This window comes from Trachinotus anak, unplaced genomic scaffold (assembly GCF_046630095.1).
Source record: "Trachinotus anak isolate AG129_WGS33_773 ecotype Australia unplaced genomic scaffold, CSIRO_AGI_Tana_v1 ptg000013l, whole genome shotgun sequence".
Lineage (NCBI taxonomy): Eukaryota > Metazoa > Chordata > Actinopteri > Carangiformes > Carangidae > Trachinotus > Trachinotus anak.
The window spans coordinates 12020001-12042394 of record NW_027273864.1 but is presented as its reverse complement, the minus strand read 5'-3'; the positions used below and the strand labels follow the sequence as shown (position 1 = coordinate 12042394).

At 43.0% G+C, this 22394-nt stretch overlaps 1 protein-coding gene across 9 annotated transcripts in view; it reads right to left on the bottom strand.

Moving 5' to 3' along the window:
* Positions 1-22394, bottom strand: part of kif21b (kinesin family member 21B) — a 62572-nt gene that overhangs the window by 34794 nt on the left and 5384 nt on the right. For 6 of the 9 annotated variants that reach the window (XR_011693163.1, XM_071494002.1, XM_071494008.1 and 3 more), the window contains exons 2-8: positions 5033-5255; positions 4216-4398; positions 3002-3151; positions 2109-2243; positions 1656-1838; positions 1419-1534; positions 844-1039 (exon numbers count right to left, since the gene is read on the bottom strand). Coding sequence is in view for 8 of the 9 variants with exons in the window: in XM_071494002.1 (XP_071350103.1) it covers positions 844-1039; positions 1419-1534; positions 1656-1838; positions 2109-2243; positions 3002-3151; positions 4216-4398; positions 5033-5255 (1186 nt within the window). In the remaining variant the exon portion in view is untranslated. The remainder of the gene's footprint in view (positions 1-843; positions 1040-1418; positions 1535-1655; positions 1839-2108; positions 2244-3001; positions 3152-4215; positions 4399-5032; positions 5256-22394) is intronic. The other 3 variants (XM_071494003.1, XM_071494006.1, XM_071494010.1) reach the window with 1 other exon arrangement.

Genomic DNA, 22394 nt, shown 5'->3' with positions numbered 1-22394 from the left:
AACAGACAGTCTCTATTTAATCCAGTCACAGCTCGCAGACATCATTACCTCCACCAGTCCAACGCGCCAGTACTCCCGTCCTCCAGTCACATCACATCCCTTATTGCCACATCGAGGTCAGCCCTCGTCACAGTCATACATTCACTTCCCCCCAGTAACCATGGTAACCGAAATGCACAATAAACTGACAATCCAGCTAAATGATTGCTCATTTCTTGTAGCCCCAGAAGTCAAACATGATGAAAAAGTGGAGACTTTGGAGAATTTTTTCTCCCTATTTCCTGTAATACTTTCTTGTTTCGTATTCCCCTCTGAGTTTTTACTGTCTAAGAGTCCATATTAGTTGATGAGCACATACAATACATTGAGCTGAAGGATCAATTTATCCCTGCATTACACTGCAAAATGCTGAGGCTGCACCAATTAATCTCCTTCATACTGAGGCTCTGTTTGCACTGTAGTGTAAGATATAAATAGATGTGTGTTGCAGTAACGATCTTTAATTTGATATAGTAATAAGCTGCTGCTCCAGGCATCGTGCCTGCTTTTCCTTTAATACCATCTTCTCTTACAATTAGTGTCTTATTTCTTCTTGTGCTCGGTTACTTTTCTCAGTTTCATCCATCTTGTCACTCCAGTTATCCCTCTCTTACGGCTTCATTGCATCAGTTACACTGACAGCCATGTGTTAACTCTCCTCTTCAACCTGACACTTTTCATTCCTCATCTCTTCTCCCCCCTCTCATTCAACCCCGTCTTATCTTTTTCTCTGAGCTCCTCCTTGTATTTATTTTTTCAAATCTTTTTGCATTTCTGACTCCCACCCGATCCTCCATCTCTCACCGCCTTGTACTCCATCAGCTCCATCTGAAGTCGGGCTATCTCAGCACGCAGGGCACTGATCTGCTGGCTGGTCTTGTCTTGGTTCACCACCACCTTGTTCTTGATGTTTCGGGCGCGGTTGGCGTACTTCAGTGTGTTCAGCGTCTCCATGAAGTCCCGGTCTGACGGACTGACGCAGGCTATCATCACTGTGCGACTGGAGATGAAGGACAGATGGAGGTTGTAGGTAACTGTTCATGCAGTGCAGGGAGAATGTTGTGGTTGTGGCTGAGACTAAATGTCTTGTTGTTGCCACAAGCATAACAGAAATACATTTAACAGTCATTTCACATCTATTATGTGTGAAAAAACTCTCTTACTATTGTCAGTAACTAAGTCCGAGAACTAAGGCTGTATTAACAATTATTTCCATTATTGATGGATCACAGAGCAATTCAATTATTTTGTTTTATCTGACCAACAGTAAAGAAACCAAAGATTTTCAACTGACTATCACATGGCAAAGAAAAGCATCGACTCGTCACTTTGTGTGTGTGTGTGTGTGTGTGTGTGTGTGTGTGTGTGTGTGTACACACCTGTTGCCTCCCAGCGAATCCTGCAGCAGACGAGTGAGTTTGGAGTCCCTGTAGGGAACGTGTCCTCCCTTTTTGTTCTGATCTCCTAAAGCACTGATCACATTTCCCAGGGCCAGCTGCAACACACACACACGCACACACATTCATAAATTAATCACAAACATACAAAAGCTATCACACCACTTACTTATGTACACACACACACATATACACACAGTCTATTTGTGTCTTTCTCACCAGTCCGCAGTTAATAGAGATTCCCTCGCGGGCTCTCTCTCCTGTGGCTCCTGTGCGTTTGAGCCTCTCAGAGCCAGCCAGGTCCACAAAGTGAAACTTGGCCATCAGCGTCTCGTACTCTGGCTGGGCGATGGGGCTGGAGTCCACACCATTCACCTCCCCGTTCTCCCCTCCTCCATTCTGCTAGCAAGGGTGGGCAAAAAGAAAAAAACAAAAACAAATATTACTTGAAAATAGCATTTATTTCATCACCCTGAATGCCGCTACATCTGTAACACTAAATTCATTTTCTTTTTAACACTTGCTCCATCATCATCTGACATTTGTTCTTGTTTTTCCCAAAACACGCACATTTCTTTTTCACATCCTGACAGATTTTTTTGCCTAAAACGGGTCGTTAATGAAACTGTAATAACACCCACCTCACCCTCCACCCCCAACCCCTAATCTCACCATTTGCAGCTGCTGGCAGACTCTCATCTGACAGAGGTGGATGGTGAAGATGGCGTGTGAGCGGGAGCTTTGAGCATTCATCTGGGTGCTGGCTGTGGTGCGGGACAGAGCGCCGAGCTTCAGACACTGCAGCAGCTGCAGCACACACACACAAGCAAACATGACTTTTTACTTTGAACTGAAGAAGAGAAAAAAAATTGCATCATCATGATCACTTGCTGATTTCTGAGAAGGACTCAACACGTATGTCAATGCTTTTTGAAGGATTTCTGAGCTGCTTATTCAAAAAGATGCCAATACTAACATCTTTACTTTTCTGTCCACTATTTCATGTCTTTTTTCCACTTCCTCCACTGTCTCTCCCCTCTGACTCTTCTTCTCCCACAGGAGTATCCATCTGTCTCCACTTGTCTCTCAGCTGTCTGAAGTGAATGTGATGCACCAGGCTTAATGCAGCTATGACAGAAGTTGCGCAGCCTGCCTCGCCTCTCCCAATTTATTCTCCTTCATTTTTTCCTTCTTTCTTTCGACTCTGTCGCCTATTTTGAGAAGAATCATGATAACACTATACAGTGGTTGTCTTTTCCCAGCTACTACTTAGGCCTATATCACCACCTGCTTTCTCTGTTAACCTCTCTGCCATTGGTAATAAAAAAGCTCTGTTAGGATCAGTATCAAATATAATGTACACCAAGTAATAGCAGTGCAGGGGATGAAAAACACCCCTGAATGGCAAATATGACCTTTATGAGTTTTATCATTTCAAAATTGTATATTCTGTAATGATTTTAGAGCGAGAAACGTTAGCAGATATGCAGATGTTTTATAAAGTATAGTCAATACAATCTCTAGTGACGATTAGAGCTGTCGTACAAATGCCATCGCACACCCACCTCTTCCTCTGAGTGTACCAGTCTGGATGTGACTCCGGTGGTGTAGATGCTACCACTGGCGTCCTCGTGGATCTTAATGTTGGACTTCCTGCTCCGACTCTCTGGATCTCTGGCTCCGTCAAATAAGTCCAGGATCTCTTCATTGTATAGCTACAATAAACAAGAGTTACAAACACATTTTAATGCACAATGACAGTTATGCAGCTTATACATCCCCAATACTGTGGCAATTCACACACCATCGTAACCTTAAACTTAAAGATTTACACTTTGATGCTATAAACTGCTTTATTCTAGATTCATTTCATTTTTAGAGGGAATTCTAATGTTCTCCGTTTCTCACAGCAGTATTGTCTTATTTACACACAGCTCTGCCTGACAGAGGTCAGTGAATGACCTCTCAAAAACCAATGAGGGCAAGGGCCACAGAGGTCAGCTGAAAGCTCAGCTGTTCCCACCTACTGCCAAACACACACACCCATCTGTTTACCATCAACAGAGATAACCTACTGACCTGAGAAACTACAAAAAAAAACCACGAATAACAGAGAGCAGGACAGGCAGAAAAATAGAGAAAGAAAGAAAGAAATGCTTTTTGTTTCTTTTCTATTTGAATTGTTATTGAATGATTATTAAAGTAATTACATCTTACAGATAACCACATATACAATCATCTTCCCCTAAAGACAACCCAAACATTTGCCTGACAGAAACGTCTGGAGGAAATCATTACCTGTCATATTATCTCATTGCTCCTACACAAGCATCCTCCCCCCGCCCTGCTCCCTCACTCTTATCCATCCTCTACCCCACCGTGATGAGGAATAATGTCAGAGGTAATGGGCAACATTAATCAGGTCCAACAAAGCACAAGCAGACATTCCTGCCCATCTGTCATCAGGCTGTCACTTCCTGTTTGTGGAATAGGGGGCTGATCCCCTCGCTTCACTGTTTTGCCCCATCTGGTTAGAGTTAATGTGGACCAATATCTGTCCCAGCACTCACATGCACACGCACACGCACACACACACACACACACACACACACACACACACACACACACACACACACACACACACACACACACACAGATGCACATTTGCGAGCAGGAATAGCAACACTTCCCAATGAAAACGTGAGAACAAGTAAAATATTGTTGCAGCACTGTTGTACATGTGCTGTACATGCATACATGTCTACATGTGTGTGCCCACCTCTAGGAACTGGGCGCTGACTTTAAACTCGGGTGGTTGGGTGCCGGCTTCCTGGGCACGCACCCTCCTGTTCTGGATTCCCTCAAACAGCTGGTGAACAGCCCGAGGGATGATACCCTGGTCCTGCTGGCTCAGACTCACATCAAAGCCCGTTCCCATGGTGTAGGTCTTCCCCGAACCCGTCTGAAACACATTTCATCAACCACTGTCAGATCTCATTTCTCCCTCTAAACACTGCACTTTCCATGCAATTTGTTTTTATTTGCACCTATTAATAGCTAATGCCAGTTAACCAAACTTCTCCTAAACAAGAAATAATGAAGTCTTTATGCACTGCAACATGGCCATTAGTTTTCCAATAAGAAAAAGACAAACAGATGAACAGCTTCCAAAGGATTTCTGTACCCAGCTACAAACTAACTTCAGAATATAAGTTCACAACAAATGCAAAAACATTAAAGACAGCCACACAATAAATATTTTACACGATACTTCAAAAGATTCAAGATTCGATATTAGATTTGGGAACTACATCAGTGTAAAATTGTGACTGACAGAATATGATTTATAAACCCTGTGTCACGACCCACTACTAACATTATGACTTTTTGGTAAGTGTTTTAATTTGATACATTTATTTGTATTTTTACATCAGGAATCAATGTTGACCATCTCCTACAGAATTGGAGGGGAATTCAGGTTGCTTCTTTATAAAAACTAAGTTAATAATAAAAACTGATAAATAACCACAAAAACTATGAAACTCTATTTCATTAATTAATTACAAAAAAACTGGATCCAAGCCTCGCTGTCATACCTGACCATAGGCGAACACGGTGGCGTTGTAGCCCTCGAAGCAGCCCTCGATGAGCTTGTACACGCAGGCTTGGTAGATGTGGTGCTGCTCTGAGTTGATGTCAAACACAAAGTCATAGGTGAAGGCCTTGTCCTTTCCCAGCAGAACTTGTGGTTCTCCAGGTGTGACCATCGTGCACACGTGGCAGCCCTCTATCTTCTCCTTGGCCATCTGAGGACGAATCCTGGGAGGAGCCGACAGAAGAAAGGAGACACCAAGCGAATGGATAAAATGATTACATGATCATAAATTACAAGGTGTAAAATGAGTACCGTCACACGACTCAGAGAACATGATGAGCAGGCTTCAGAGGTCTGGTCAGCTCACTTCTTTCTAACGCCACACCATCAGATTTCTTTCTTTTTCGAACTAGCAGTCTTCACCCCCAGCCGATGCTGACCCAAGTGACATCAATTGAGGCAATTTACCAGACTCTATGGCACTCCCTCTGGAGCCACAGAAGGCCTTATACAACTTCGTACTCCCCAAGACCTGTAAACAGACTTTGGTGCGTAACAACAGTTGAGTCCCCCTTTAAAAATGGGTGTTTGAGTTTAGATTTAATCTGACGGTTCTGGCATAGTGCTGTAAATATATACATATATGTATATGGTTGAGAGGGCTAGAACCAAATTTTCCTAATTTTAGAGTAACCGTAATTAATATCTGCATTTTTACAGTCAGATGCATAAATAAAACAGATGACATAATGCACCATGGTCAGTCGTGGGCTCATGCCAAGTCACTACATCAGTGTGAAAGGGGCAGTAAAATGAAACTTCACTTTTATTGACCTGCAGAAGAAAGTGGAGCAGCTTGCTCAAACCTGTGGTCTGATAGACAAAAGGCAAACAAGACATCCCCGAGTATTCACAGAAATGTGTAAGAACAAGGAAGAATAACCATGAGAACAAACCCTGTACATCAACAACAGCACATCTGTTTGTGCAGTTTATTTACAAAGACAGAGAATGTGTGGAAAATGAGTAATGAGGCATAAAATGTACAGCTCTAAGAAAAACTAGCGCAAGTGGGGCCACCGACGATGATAAGGCAGAGTTTGGCTCATAAGTTATTTTATTATTACAGTGGCTGTTAATTCTGCCACACAGGACTCACAGTTCTGCTGGGTTTCCCATCCTGTCAGGTAGTTCACTGCAGTTAATTGCTTTTCACCTGACATCCCGCTTGTAAAATAATCCCTGATTAGATGAGTCCCAATGAAAGCAGCCACCGCGCCACATCTTTGAACTCGCTGACAGAATGAGGGCCGAGTATTTAAATTTAGGATCGTTCTAACTTGTTTGCAAGCGGAAAGGCAGTGAGCCCCGCAGGCAAGACGGGTGGCTGATTAATGGAGATGCAGCTATTAAAGAAGTGACACTTTTTACATCCTTGTGCCGCAGTGCAGCTTACTTGTGAGAAAACTGAGGGTCTAATGTTGCTCTCACTGAACACAGTGTACATAAAACAGAAGATCTGTCGCATGGGCCCCTGTGTTAATCTTGGGCTTTCAGAGGTACAATGTGGACATAGTGGAGAGGTAATCACTTTAAGCTGTGGAAAAAGCCATGAGCCAGCAGTATCGGAGCATGGGGTCTACCTCTCCACATGTTAACCCCCCCATTCAGTCTTCAGGGGATGCAAATCAACTCCCCCGCACACTGAGACCACACTAGAAACCCCCTTTGGGATGCTGCAACAAAGAGACACACAAATACTGTATAAAACCATACAAAGCTAGAGAAATCCCCAACAACCACATACAGCTGCTGTAGGGATAATGGGCACACCATGAAGACACACACAGTTCAGAAACAACCTACTGTAGTATCTTCAGTACACACATGGTTCCTCTCTCAAGCGTGCCTTAGGAACCACACCCACCACAAACACTCACAGTAATCTCTTCACCACACGTTGTTATGGTGCCACAGAAACACACACAGAGCTGACAACAGCATTTTTTTCACCCCTTGTTCAGGTCTTCCAGGGTCTTCCAAGAAGTAATTAAACACATTAGAATAGTCCGATTCAGCAGCGGCAGCACGCACTGAGACCACCTCATGACAGACGGCGTGACACAGAAAGCAGCTTGCAGACAGATGAGACCCTTTTATCACTGGATGTGACCTTGACACTGAGGTTAATGTATCTGAAGCCACAGACACTACACAAGTGCTGTTTAAGCCAATTATAATATATTGAATGTGGCAGAGGAGGAGTGCCTTGGCTCAGCACAATGGACTTTGAGAGTGTGTGTGTGTGTGTGTGTGTGTGTGTGTGTGTGTGTGTGTGTGTGTGTGTGTGTGTGTGTGTGTGTGTGTGTGTGTGCATGCGTGTTAGCTGCAGCTGTATTGTGAAAGGGTTGGAGGTCACTCTTCTGCCCTTTTCTCTCAGTTTACACTCAATTCCCTGTCTTCTGATTGTAATATTTATAGGTAAGAAGTGAAGTGTCAGGTGTAACACTTGACAGCAGACATTGAAAAGAAAGAAAGATAGAAAGAAAGAAAGAAAGAAAGAAAGAAAGAAAGAAAGAAAGAAAGAAAGAAAGAAAGAAGCTTCTATACAGCATGTAGATAAAAGTAAGTGATGGCAATGGGTCTGGGAATTTACTACACATTAATAACATCCATTAATTTATTATTGTGGTTTCTCTGGCTTTGAGACACCACATTTTGCAATCGTCAGTCCTTCCCACATTAAGATAATTAACATTTCATAATCACTTACATTTAAAAAAAAAAGAACTTCCAAGCATAGTTTCTGGATTTTGTCTCATCTCCGTGTCCTGCTGAGAGTACAGTGAGTGCATTTCTTTTCCTACTGCCCATCATCTCGCATCGGCCACTGACTCACTCAGGACTCACTTATGTCTCTACTGTCAGGATCTGTCTCTGCTGTCCAGTCTCTGACGGACTACATACACTCTGGTCATTGCCAGTAGATAAATTCAAACAGCAGCGTGGTTTACATTTGGTTTTATTTCTCAAGCATTCCATATAGAGAAGTTCAAGGTCATTTTGACGGCTCTGGGTTGGCCATGACCACTTATTTCTGGTTTGTTTTTTTAGCCTTGCTAGCAGTAACTCTGGCCTACAGGGATTAAGTGTCTTTCTTTGTATATTAAGAATCCGTTGACAGAATTGAGTGTGTAGTGCTTTTAGTATGCTTTTGTCTACTTTGTCATATTTGTTGTTCAATAGACTCCACACCTCCCACCTATATAAATAAATATTTCAGGGACTGATTAGCTAATTATCCATCATCTTGACAATCGGTTAACTGTTTAAGTAGTTTATCAAAAAAAATGCCAAATATTAAAAGTCAAAATATCAAAAGTGAGGATCTACTCATGTCTTCGGGTGTTGGACTGTTAGTCCAACACTAAAATGACACCTGATGACGTCACCTTGGGCTCTACAAAACTTCGATGGCCAATCTTCACTATTTTCTCACATCTTATACGATAACAAATTAATCAATCAGTCAAAAAATAATAGAACTATAAAACAATAATGAACATGCTTATTGGCTGCAGCCCAAAAATATGACATAATCCAACATTTGTGTTCAGATTTATTGCTCTAGTCTTCCTCTCAGTGTCCTCTGTCTGTCCCTCCTCCGTCTCACAGAAGGAAAAAATAACACAATAAAAAAAGAGACCAGCATGGCTGCATCAAAGGAGAATACATGAACATGTCTGCCACACACAAGCAAAGCACACACATACAAAGAGGACACAAAAACAACAATGACAGGCTCAGTGATCAGTGATCCACAGGGAGAAGAAATGGAATGGCTATAAATAATCGATCCACACACAAGCACACATACACACACACACACACGCAAACACACACACACACACACACACACACACACACACACACACACACACACACACACACAAATAATCACACTGCAGCTCAGCTGGATGAACATTTCAGCCAGCTGCACCAACAAAAGATCAGATCTATAAAATTGATCAGAGCAGCAAACATCTTGAACGCACACACACACATACACAGATCCAGACTCAGACCACACACATACACACTAAAGAGCATTTAGCAGCTATAAATAGCCCATAACACCACGATTAAATGTCTGTGTGAGACAGAGGCGTAGAGAGAAACACAGAGAAGCAGGTTGTGGATCCCTGATGCAGCAAATTAAGGCGTCTATCTCTTCTCATCTTTGCACACTAATAGGAAAGTGGTTTAAATACCCTGGGGACTAAACAGAGTCCCTCATAGAACCAACACACACACACAAACATGCACACACACCTGTACTGGCTCCTTTAATGCATACATTCTTTATACACAGATAAATGTGAGGTGCAAACCTGATGTCTTCACTCATTACCCCAAACCCAGTTCTGTCAGACACACAAACAACACAGAAAGTCAGAAAACTCATTATCCTCAAGCTCTGAGGGGATTCGCTTATTACAATAATTATCAAACCCAATAGTGCTAATTAGGACCAGACTCAGAAAAAAAAAAAAAATCAAACAAACACTCACAAGCACAGAGTAACTGCCATATCAAACCCTGATAGCAGCAAAAGTCATTGATGTGTGACTTGAGAGTGAAGTTATCTTCAACATGAGGGAGGCAGCAGACCTGCCTTTCTGACGTTTAGAGCATCCTTCGTCAAGGTTTCATACTTCTTCCAAAACAATAAGCAAACAAGCAGATTTATATCAAGAACCTCAGTACCCTGAAATGTGTCTGTCATATCAAATAAAAAAAAACATCAAGTATTAAATTCTGGCATCGAATTCATCAATTAAAAAATTTCAGGAATACGTCGTAAATGTGCTACATTGTGCTTGTGCTACAATATTTTCACAAAGCACAAACTCACACACACACACACACACAAACACACACACAGAATTAGAGAGTCTTAGTCCGGTTTCCAGTTTTTTCCCCCTCAGCTGGCACCACTTTAGGTGGGTCCAGTTTCCTTGGGTACAGCACAAACAGCCCAGAAACTCCCACTGTGCAATGACTGCATGTGTGTGAGCATATGTTTGTATTTACAACGGTATGATGGTATTGTTCTCCTGGTGTACAAATGGCAAATTACAAATGCTAATACCCAATCATTATACAGTAATCTTCACCTGAAACTCAACTGTTGACCTGCTATCCAATCACAGCCCAGAAAATAGCCTGAACCAAATGCCAAGTCTGTTACCGACGAGGCCAGAGCTGCAATAAAATCAGGCCGCTGTGATCGCTGCCAATGACAGCAAGTGCCAGTAATGCCTCTGTGTGTGAGCATTAATGTGTTTTGTGTGTGTGTGTGTGTGTGTGTTCATGCTCAGTCAACCTTCAAAGACAAGGCCGGTGATAGCCAAAGAGCTCATTTCCCTAATGTAAACACTTGAGTAAGGACGCAGCCCACACATACACACACACATAAAGGGACAGAGTTAATCGTATTCTCTTGAGCTGAGAGTGTTTCAGAGCTCTGTTGTCTCTCCTCTGGCACTGAGCCAGCGGAGGAAGCCAGCCGCTGCCTCCATGTTTCCTTCGACTCTGTCCATTCATCAGCGGACAACATCAACTCTCGCTGAATTCTCTATTTGAACAAGACCTTCTTTCCATCCTGACTCCTCCGCTGTTTAGTTTCATCACCACTGTACAGGGAAAAAGCCTTTGGGCCCCGCTTTTGTTTCTGTCTTCTTGTCCTCATCCTCACACCTCTGCCTGTTTTGCAGCACTCCCTCAGTTTGCTGCCAGTGAAAACACGCTATCAGGACAAAAGCTTGAATGACAGAGGCAGCGGAGGGGGCTTGTTCCATTTCCTTTTTCTCCTGATAACAGCCCGAGACTAATCGCCACTGTGGACTTTTCCTCGCTGCCGCACTTCCTCTCCCTCTGGCTCTCTTTCTGTCCATCGATCAAATATCGCCTTCATAATGGAAAAACACATATCCATCATTTGGTGTGAGACGCCAACACATTGTGTCCTCCCATCACACAGCAGATCAAGTTAAGTGTTGACATATGACTGAACAGTCAGTCTGCCACCCAGCAAAGGTTGCACTGACAGGTAGAAAATAAAAGCTCCGCAGGTGAGTAACACTGCTGTACAGACAGTGATCAGTGGTGGGGGATAGAAGATACAGTCGGAGGCCCTGGGTAAGCAGTAAAGCATGTAGAGAGAGGCAGAAGATTAGGATTGATTTTGCGTTTTTAGGAACAGGTTTTACAAAGTAGGGAGAGTGCTGATCTCAGATCACTGCGTAAGTCCTCCAGAATCCTCTCATTCATATGGACAGTAAGCACCAAACTATCAGACTCATCCTTTTATTTTCCCTCCTCCTGTCCCACATCTTACCTCTCAGCTCAAAGATTGACACACACACACACACACGCACACACACACACACACACGTTGTCCACAAGGTCACATACATATGGATGTGTGAAGCAGTCTGTGTTGACGTGTGTCTGCACACAAAGGAATGATTTCCCAAAGCCAAGTGAAGCAAAGATGACAGCATCAACATGTTTTTTAAGCATTCAAGCACTATTCATTTTTTTTTTACATTTGCAAATTGATTAAAGCAACTTGTAATCTGAAAGTGGTCACTTATAATGACATACCCAGAGATAACTGCCACCTCTGCAGGTTCCCTTGGGTCTATGAAATGTTTTAGCACCTTCCACCTTATTGTACTGTACCTTTGTTGTTTTGGTTCAGTCTCTCGGCTCTCATCAGCGCTGTTTCGGTGCACAAGTTGTGATGTACCCACTGTACACTTCCTGTCAAGCACCAAATAGTGGATAGAAAAAGTTTGCGACTGCCTTGTTAACACGGTGGAGCATTTAGCAGTGAAAGGGCCAAGTATGCCCCTCAGGAGTTAGTGGAGACCAAAAATAGGGCTAAAATACGTTCACAAAGTGAACAGAAACATGACTTTGAGGGAAATGAAGCTATTATTTTTCCACGTCTGCTGGATGAAGTGTCCAAAAAAATCAATGAATGCAAGACTGTGCATACACAGTATCTATCTATAAGTTCTTGCAAAATTTTTGCATGAACAAACAACAGATCTCTGTACCACGGCTTCCAGAGATAACACTGTTTTGGTACGAATGTGTGAGCGTGAAGAACAAAAGTTTTTTTGCCTTGATTCACATGAAACCAAACCCCACCCCATCCTGACGCCCTGCTGTCCCCTCCATTCTCCACATGGGCTGACAAAATAGGAGGTGGTGAAACTCACTCTAATATCCTCCTGTTGTCATCCCGCTCATTAATAACCACTCAACAATGAGACGAGTGTAAAACCTGTCATCACACCCTCTCCTGCTCTCACACACCTCATCTCCTTTGTTTAATGTGTGTCGGTTTAGACAGGGTGTTGATGCAGTGGCCATTGTCACCAAAATACTGAACCTGCAGCATTCAACAACAATATTGTGTAACATCTCATCACTGGTGCAGAACAAGGGTGGCAGGAGCGATGGTGGGCAGGAAATAAACTATGTGCTTTGTATTTTTATCATTAAGTTAATAGATGCCAGCCTCGTGCATTTATGTTGTTGACTGGGGACACTGGTTGTTAGGAGGGAAAACGATTCTATATTTCCACAAAAACTGTTGTGCAAGTAAAACAAGGCCATTAAAGCCATATCTAATTATTATTCTAAGGAACATGAGCTTAAAGGTGTTTCCCTCTAATTCTAAGCCTGTCAGTGCATGTCAGTGGCATTCACTGTGGTGGTTCTCCAGACTGCTTCGGTAAACCTTGTCACAGCTATCTCTACGGTTGGCCAGCTAAGGTGAGAGACAGATATGAGCTACCAGCTGCATCTTTTCACCTGGGAGGGCGGAGGTAAAACTATCAACAGCTGAGAAATGACTAAATTATAGTCATATCACGCAGAACCAATTCATGTTCCTCTTATTCTACTTCTGTTTTACCAAACTCACAGAGTAAAAGGATGTGAGTATTACGTTTACAACCTGATAAATAGGAAATACAGGCCACACCTGACAGAAACTTAGTACAATCATAGTCTTGTAGCATTATTTACTGAGCAGAACGGTGTTTCCCTTCCTGAAAGAGATTAACTTCCTGCAATCGGCCGACAGCGGTTACATAAACAGGAGCACAGTGACTCCATCTGGTTCTGTTCGGTTTGCTTGTACCATACCTCCGATTAGTGCTTTGTCATTGTCTGAGTTCAGATTAGGATTAACCCAACTGACACAGCCGTGTGTGTTTGTGCATGTGTGTGCACACAGCAGACATGGTTACAGCCAGCATTTCCAGGGATAAGAATATTTGCCTCACTTTTTCCTCACAGACAGGGAGGAATTGACACTAGTCTGAGAAGCGGTCTGCACTGTCAAGTTGCACTGACCTTGAAAGCATTTTAGTCACACGTTGGGGAAAAAAAATCATAAACAATCAATGTCATTTCCAAGATTAAATGTCTAGTGTGTGGGTGAGATAACACACACACACACACTCTATCGTGACAAACTCAGCTGCACTCTTATCACTGTCAGTAGGGGCACATCCAGGTCATGTTCCTATAGCAACAGGATGAGATAACTCGCTATGCAGATACTCACAAAGAAGTTTGCAACCATGAGGAAAATACTACATTGAAATTAAAGAAATGCAAGCCATTTTACTTTGTCTTTTCTTATTATAAAACTACAGTTACACTTCTTATTGGACATGACTCCCATTTACGATCAATGGTCAGCACCCTGAACCCCTTTAAGACCCCTCCTTTATAATTTGCATTATAGGACGTATTGTTATGTTAATGTGAGGCAAGCCAGTAACTGAGGTGATTTTGCTGTCAGTATCAAACTTAAAGGTCTCCTCCTAGTTCATCAACAGTTATTTTTTATCCCCTCAAATTCATCCTCATACCTTTGAGAGAGGTGTAAGTGTTAGGAGGTCTCTGGAAGTGTCCTGGCAACACGTGATAGCAGCCTTTGTCACACTGAGCACCTGATACAACAAAACTTCTGAAAAGCTGTCGAGGTGGAGCTCATTAACACTCTTTGAGACATTTATCTCTCAGTTGCTCTCTCATTGTGTCTGCCTTTTTCTTGTTCGCAACTTAAAGGAGTCAAACAAACAGAAAGACTGAGGGAGCAAGGGACAGGAGAAAATAAGAACAAGAACAAAGAGTGGGGATAAAATGGCAATTCATGAAGATTGCCGTATGTTTGACACGAAAAGCCCTGAGAACTCAGGAAAATTGGCTTGGCCTATTTTGGGTTAGGAGCTCTGGGCATATCAGTGACAGCGGGATGAAATGAGAGAGGCCCCAAGGTGCATCAGTGTGGATGGAGGGGTGGCGGACCACTGGCTACTGAAGTCAAAACTGCCAGACCCCATTTAACAAAATGAGTCGCAAAACTGAATGAACAAGAATGGAAGGATGGAAGCACATTTTTTTCAGTCATGGGACTGTCCAGAAAATGATTGAGCCAGTTGCACTCATATAAGACCAATATTCACCCCGGGCTGATTTTCGACCCGAGCCGTCCAATAGTTATTGAGACATTTCACTCAAATCCTCAAATGTCAACCCCCTGGTGGCACTAGAGGAAAATATCAGGGTCTCATCAAAGTCAATAGGCTTCATCCTCTTGGGGCCATGAATTTTGGTACAAAATGTATTGGTAATCCATCCAATACTTATTGAGATATTTAAATTGAAGTTAAAGAGCAGGAATTATCTCAATCTATTTGTTAAATGGTCCAGTAAGCTGATTGGTGAGTCACAACTTAACCTAGCATCCCTAACACCGGACAGTTACAGCAGATAGCTGGCTCAGTGTTAAATGATGACTCACACCCTTTGAACAGTGAATTTCAGCTTCTTCTTTCTGGAGGTTCCTCGGTCCAAAGTGCAGAACATGTATATGATATAATGAGGGCTTTGTGCCAGCGGCCATCACTCACATGAATAAGTTGCAGTCACACAGCATAGAAGCAATGTATAATTTATTTATTTGTTTATTTTATAAATATATTTATTTGTTCAATTGACTGACTGACATTTTACTGCAAACCAAATTTACCTACGGGTACAAATAAAGTAACCTACCTACCTCAATAACATGATATATTTCTCCAACATTTTAAAGTATGCCACCTTGTAAATGTAATCACAAACATAATGAATAATTCTAGTGAGTAGTGCTTTTCATCCTAATTAGTCAGTGTACGGTAGTTTTGATGACTGAGAAATTAAGATATCTGAATTTGCAACTATCTCCGTCTTCATCCTCATTCATTAAAGCCTTCTCGTCAAAGACTTACTGTCCTTAATGAAATACAAGCAGAGTACAGCTGAAAGACAGCATTTTTGATTATTGAGCTACAGTAGGCATTTATGTCCTGCCGCACATTTAATCAGTGCTCCCATTGATTTCCCGGATCAGCTGTCTGCACTGATCCCGCACGTAAAACCGTCAACTGTCTCTCTCCCTCCGCTCGATTGATCGTCTCATCTCTCCGTCTCTCCATCCGTCTGCTCCATCCATCACAATCCATCTAAGTCACCTCTCCCATAATGTCTGTGCTCCTACAGTAATCAGTTAAGTATCTGTGCATGAGTGTTATAACAATAGACACTCTCCCATAATGGGTTATGGAAGCAGGCCATTCACTACAAAATCTGTCTCTCGCTTCAGTCTCCAATCCTCCACATGGGCCCGACATCACAGCGGGCGAACAGGCTGGTAGCCAAACACACACACACACATTCAGAAGGTCATATGCAGGTCCAACACTCTCTAAGGGGATGGCAGGGATTAGCAATGGGAACCTGACTGTGCCTTGTCCCTGGCAGCGTAGGGTCATGTTAGCTATGAATGAAATAACCTGGCATCAAATAAAAGTGAATGAGGGGTAAGGGATGCCATTTAGCTAGTCTTGACCTGGGCCTCTGATTTAGGGCAAAAGAGTAAAAGAGAGACAAAAGCAGCAGGGTTGTAAGGGTAAGTGGCTCAGGTGGGAGTACCAGAGGAGAAAGCCCTAACATGGACCACTTGGAGAAGCTGAAGAAGTGATGCATGAAGTAAAAGGAGGGGTGGGCCAAATACGTGTAGAATAAGTAGATGGAAAGGCAAAGAGGACATTAAACATTTTAAGCCAACATTCAGAGGCATTTGTAGAGGAAGTGGGGCAGTGGTCACAAGAGGCTGGCGCTGGGCGTGGACAGCTGGCTCACCCAGGTGGCGGCAGGCAGACTCGGAGCGCAAACCTTCTGCCACTCCCATTCGCCGTCTGCCTTGTCACACTGACAAACACATGCCAATTCTCACAGAGCATCATGCCTGGTGAGATTCAATGCCCCCACAAGGCCACTGTTAAGACCACATAAAAATATATCCTGTGGTATTCATGTACATTTTTTTGTTAGCAAGCTCAAGCTGAAGCAAGTAGCTGATTAATCAATTAGTTGATCGAGAGAAAAATAATCGCAACCTACTCTGCTACAACCTACATTGTGCTGGAGCCAATCCCAGCTGACATTGTGTGAGGGTGGGGTACACCCTGGACAGGACCAGTCACAGGGCTGACATATAGTGACAAACAACAACTCACACTTACACCTATGGACAATTTAAGAATCTCCATTTAAACTAACCTAGCCATGCCTCTGGACTGTGGGAGGACGCCAGAGTACCCACACAGACAGGGGGAGAACATGCAAACTCCACACAGAAAAGCCACAGGTTCAAACCCAGAACCTTCTTGCTGTGAGGCGACAGTGCTAACCACTGCACAACCATGCCATTTTATAATTGATAAAATTAACTGAAGAAAATTTTGAGATTAATGGTAATGAAAGTTGATGTTAGATGCAACCCTACTCTGATGTTTAACCTACAGTACATCCCATGTCATAAAAGCATTAATGTCAATTAATGTCAAAGCACAAAGAGTACCTGAAAACATACATTTAAAAAATATCAATAGGTGATATTCTTTGATTTATGGATTGGACTGATGGCCATTTTTTACCCATTCTTTGACTGTTGCACTGACAGTTTGATCACCACCACACCCAGACATGCAATTCATGCGAGCCACGGTTCATAGCCTTGATCAACCGTATCCATCGAACCAACCTCACTGACTGGCGACCCTGTAGCCTGAGGCACTGCTACCGATTGGTAACTGGCGACCAGGGAGAGAAGGGCTCACATGCTCTGTGCTCATTGGTTTGACTGGTTATGTTAGCATGTAGTGTCGCACCCTGGAGCACGAATGAGCGAATTGGTTCATCGATGTTAACATGAGCGTTTTCTTAACCGAGCCAGACTTCAAGGACAGAGTTGTCCTACATTGTCTGGAAAGAGCTGGGTCGACTGTGCAATAAAAGTCAATCCACTGAGCTGTAATCTCTCACCTTGTCCATGAGGAATTTATTTTCAAAAGACACACACTGTCATCCTAGGTTTAAGGCCTGTCTAAATACACCACTGTCGCCTCATTGCTTTCTGTTTGTCCATTGTCCTTGTGTTTGATGGACTGAATAGATCCCCGTGTCTCATGACAACAAACCACCACTTCAAAGACAAAATGAGGGGTGACGGCAAGAGTTTGGAACGGGATCTCTTGGAGACTTAAAGGTCTCAAATATCCCATTTTTATGCTGATAATAGGAGGTAACATGGGACAGAGCAGCGTGGAAAGCTGAGCAGGCTACACATGAAAAATCAGCTGTGAAAGGCGCCATCATAGACTGCATTTATTTGCCCTGGCCTCAGGCTTTTCATACAGACAAAACACTCCACATGCTTAAGGGTCTTTGATGTACGAGGTCAGTAATTCACATGAATATGTATATAATGCTATTATTCCTACTGTTAACAGTAATAACACAAAAAACAAAAGGGGGATTTTACAATTAATGTATAATCATGTATTTAGTATTAATCGAAAAGTAATCAGTAATCTGTGCCACTCAGTTAGAAACAAACTTCTCACCACTATCAAAGACAACTAACCATCATTCAATTGCAGATGAGCATCTCATTGTTACAGGGGCACATCAATCCGCATCATCGAAGCTGATTCTGGGTCATCCCCACCCCACCTCCTAATCATCCACCCCCGTCCTCTCTTCCCCTCCCAAGCCCCCCTCGTCTGCTCTGTCTGCTGCTCCATGGGGGGAGGTGGAGGCACGTGAAAGAATCAAATTAGCTTCCTTTCCTACATTTTCATGACAGACGGCCTTGTCAAGGTCACAGAGGTGCTGGCCGATTTCTGCTTGATTCCAATTAAGTTCAGCGGTCTGAAAGAGGAAGCACTGCCCATTAAGATAACATTTGCTGTTTTGATGGAGACTGGATGCTTTTAGCCAAAGTGCTTCTTGGCACTATGACTGTGTATAATTTTTGGATGTGCTGCCGTGTGAATACCTATAATCGTGATAGTGTTAGGGACATACCCAACTGACTGCACAGAAACTATGCCACAAACTGATTTGTGACCTTCATGTGTCGCTAAATTACAGTGGCACACCACTGGGAGACCCAGAAGGGAGTTCATAAAAGGACCAAGGTCAAAGAAACAGCCCTTCCTAACAAAGAGCCAGAAATGTGGTTGTGTTCGTGTTTTGCTTTTAATTTTCCAGACTTTAGCACCCTCACAAAAAAGTCACATGATTTATGATCTATCTGCCTGTAACATAATGCATTTACATGTGAAATACTCTTTTGCATGTGATAAACCACATATCCTCATATGTAAATTTATCACATATGAAACTGATGTTTTCACATGTGATGTTTCACAGTGTTTCTCATTTTGTTGCCACTGATGGTTTGGATCAAGAGGCTTTGAAAACTTTATTGCATTTAGCGCAGCACAAACAACCACAAACAATACTAGGAATCATACTGTATGCTGAGGTGGTATTATTTTAAGAATTTAAAGGCCATAGGTCAAACACATACACAGAGCTGCCAGAATAGATGGCCGTATTCACCTTTCGCTTTCAAACACAATGTACAATATACGCTGCTGAGCTGCAGACTGCTGCCATGACTCTGCTTGTCTGTCTGCCTCCCTGGGGGCAGGTTAGCATTACCACCAGCCAAGCCTCCCACTCTGTCAGACAGCATTTTAGCATGAGTGCTAAAGTAGCCAGCCACCATGTCTCTCTGTAGGTATGTGAACTTAGCCAGGGGCTGAAGACCTATCTTTTCTACCGGGTGCATGTACACACATGTATTCTCCTTAAATTCCTATAAACATTGAGGAAGACAAAACAATGAGCAGTAGCAAATGTGGCTTGTCCCTTTTCCTACCAGCTTACAGCTTAGTTTATGCTGCTGCAATAGTTTTAGAGACACTGCTCCAGCCGGAGTCATTTTCTCTGGATACAAATTTTAATGCTGAAGCACAGCCCTGGCTGCACAACCAACTTGTGTTTCCAGATGCTTGTTCCTTGCACATAGTGCCTCTGTGCCTATGAAAAACATCAATCTGAGCAATATATCAACTGAGCTAATCACTGAAATCAGATGATGAAATGTTGATTTAGTATAAAAATCTGCTGACACGTGGCTAATGTGAATGAGCACTAAGTGCCCGTACTCTCTCAATAGCTGTGTGCCGTCATTTGCCAAATGCTGCAGCTAATTAGCTTCTCTGCAACAGTGTACTCAATGTCCCAAACTTTTTTTATTTGTCTTGTTTCAATCTGTTTGAATATCTAAAACAAGACCAATAGGCTATAGCCATGCTAGCAGCTCTGCAGGGCTGTAAGCTATTAATGCACAGCTACATGCTAATGTCAGCATGCTAACATGCTCACAATGATTGTCAGCATGCTAATACACGCTTATTAGCACTAAACACAAAGAACAGCTGAGGCTCATGAGAATGTCATTAGTTTTGCAGGTGTTTGGTCTTAAAACAGCAGTGTGAAGAACTGGCCAACTGTCATATTACCAGAAAGGCCGGGTGTCCACCATGAGGAATAGTGTTCTCTACACAGGTTTCCTTTGGTGTGCTGTTTCCTTCAATTACTGTTAGACTGACAACAATTTCATACCCAGCCTGCCCAGCGGACACTGGGCGAGGGCGGGGTACACCCTGGACAGGTCGCCAGTCTATAACAGGGCTGACACATAGAGACAAACAACCACACACACTCACACACTCACACACCTACGGGCAATTTAGAGTCACCAATCAACGTGCATGTCTGTGGACTGTGGGAGGAAGCTGGAGTACCCGGAGGGAACCCATGCAGACACGGGGAGAAGATGCAAACTCCACACAGAAAGGCCCTTAGGCCCGGGGTTCGAAACTTCTTGCTGTGAGGTAACAGCGCTAACCACTGCACCCAAATCCAAGCCTGAAGCTGGGTTTTGACTGTTTGGGGTTAGCATGCATCAAAAGTATAATTTCTTCACATTCTGTTGATAATCTTTGTAAATTTTTGAATGTTTTAAACTAAAATGTTTACCCGTTGCCTCTTTAAACCAAAGTACTGGAGAAATCACAATTATACTGAACAAATAATTTTACATTCGATAAATTTGAGTTAATCCGTCAGTTATTTTGCGCTGAATTCAGCAGTTTAAAAGCTTCGCCCCGCAGTCATCTCTATTCACACACAACAACACTAAACAAACTCAGAGACACAAACTCCAGCAGTAATTAAGCTACTTAACTCTGAAGGTGATTATGGGCCAGCTGGTCTCTCTCTTACACGCACACACACACACACACACACGCACACACACTCTTCAGACACTGACTGTAGCTCAACTGAAGCATGGAAGCAAAGACACAGCACATACTGTGTGCGGCACAGATTCATAGTACCACACATCTTTTGTTAAGTCTACATTTTCCAGACTTCCTCACTGAGCCAAATCCAATTCAGCTGTTCATGCATGGTACACATGGCTAAATAAAATTCCCTCAAATGAATTCAGAAGGAAAACCATAAATAAATCCATTTCAGATGGACAAAGAAAGGAAAAGCACAGTAAAGCTTCTCCACAGAAATGCTGACCTGCTTACAGTGTGCACTGCTTTAGGAGACATTTCAGAGGCTGTGGGAAGATGTGTGTCTGTGTGTTTAAGTGAATGTTTAGAAAAAATATGATTTGATGAAATTAGCGTAGAAGGAAACACGGTTCTTGAACTTCACACTGCTCTAGCTGATACTTACTGGCAAGTCAGGTTATATTTCTAGTTTACTGATTTAAAAAAGCAGAAGAGAGTATAATTTTAGAACTTTTAAAAGAACATTCATCATTACATAGAGAAGTAAATAAACTCTTTACAGTCTAGACACAACACCTGAGGGTCTCCATCTCTCGGCCTCTTCCTCCCTCCACGGGAGTATGGCTAGCACGTGCAGCTGTGCCCAAATTATTCATACACAGACATGCACTCGTACCCACACACTGATGCACCCATGCAGACACACACTCATTGCATGTTTGGCTAAGAGCTCATATTTGATTTGCACGCTACAGTAGCCCTTTTGACAACAGACGAGACCCTTGCCCCCCCCCCCCCCTCCTCCTTTCCACTGTCCTTTACCCACTACCATCATCTGTCTCTTTTCCTCTTTGATTTTCCTTTGTACTTGTTATGTTGAATTGCAGGAAGCATCGCCCATTTCAAAAGCGGGAGAGCAGTTTATAAAACAAAGCAGACATCAGCTTCTGACTCTGCAAACCTCTCCCTCCTCTGTCTTCAGCCCCTTCCTCGCTACCATACTCTCTTCTCTCAATATAGCCTGGTCTTGACTTCATCCCCACTTACCCTCCAATTCTTTGCTCTTGCTGTGTGTGTGTGTGTGTGTGTGTATGTGTGCAAGCTCAGCACAGAGCACAAAGACCTGCAGTGACATCAGACTCATTCACACTGTGTCCTCTGTCCGCGCTCACCCAAGAGGTGCTCTGTTTAAAAGGGCCTCTGCGACGCCTCATCCCCCCTCACACACAGACAAACATACACACACACACGCACACACGCACAGAGATCCCTTGTGATTTCTAAGTGACCACAACAGTGTCAACACACACAGTGTGGTTCATCAAAATATGCAGAGCCTGAGGGTTTGGGGAGAAATGCATTTAATGCTAAAGAATGAGGAAATTAATTATTTTCTCATTCATTTCTTCATTCAGTTGGGGACAAAGGTTTTCCTGTGTCTACGCAGCAGATATGATAATAGTTCGGGCTGTTTAGAAGGCCTGCTCCAGCTGACATATGATGATACACTGATAACAGAGAAATGCAAATGTTCAGACTGAAGCGCCTTTCATTCCTCTC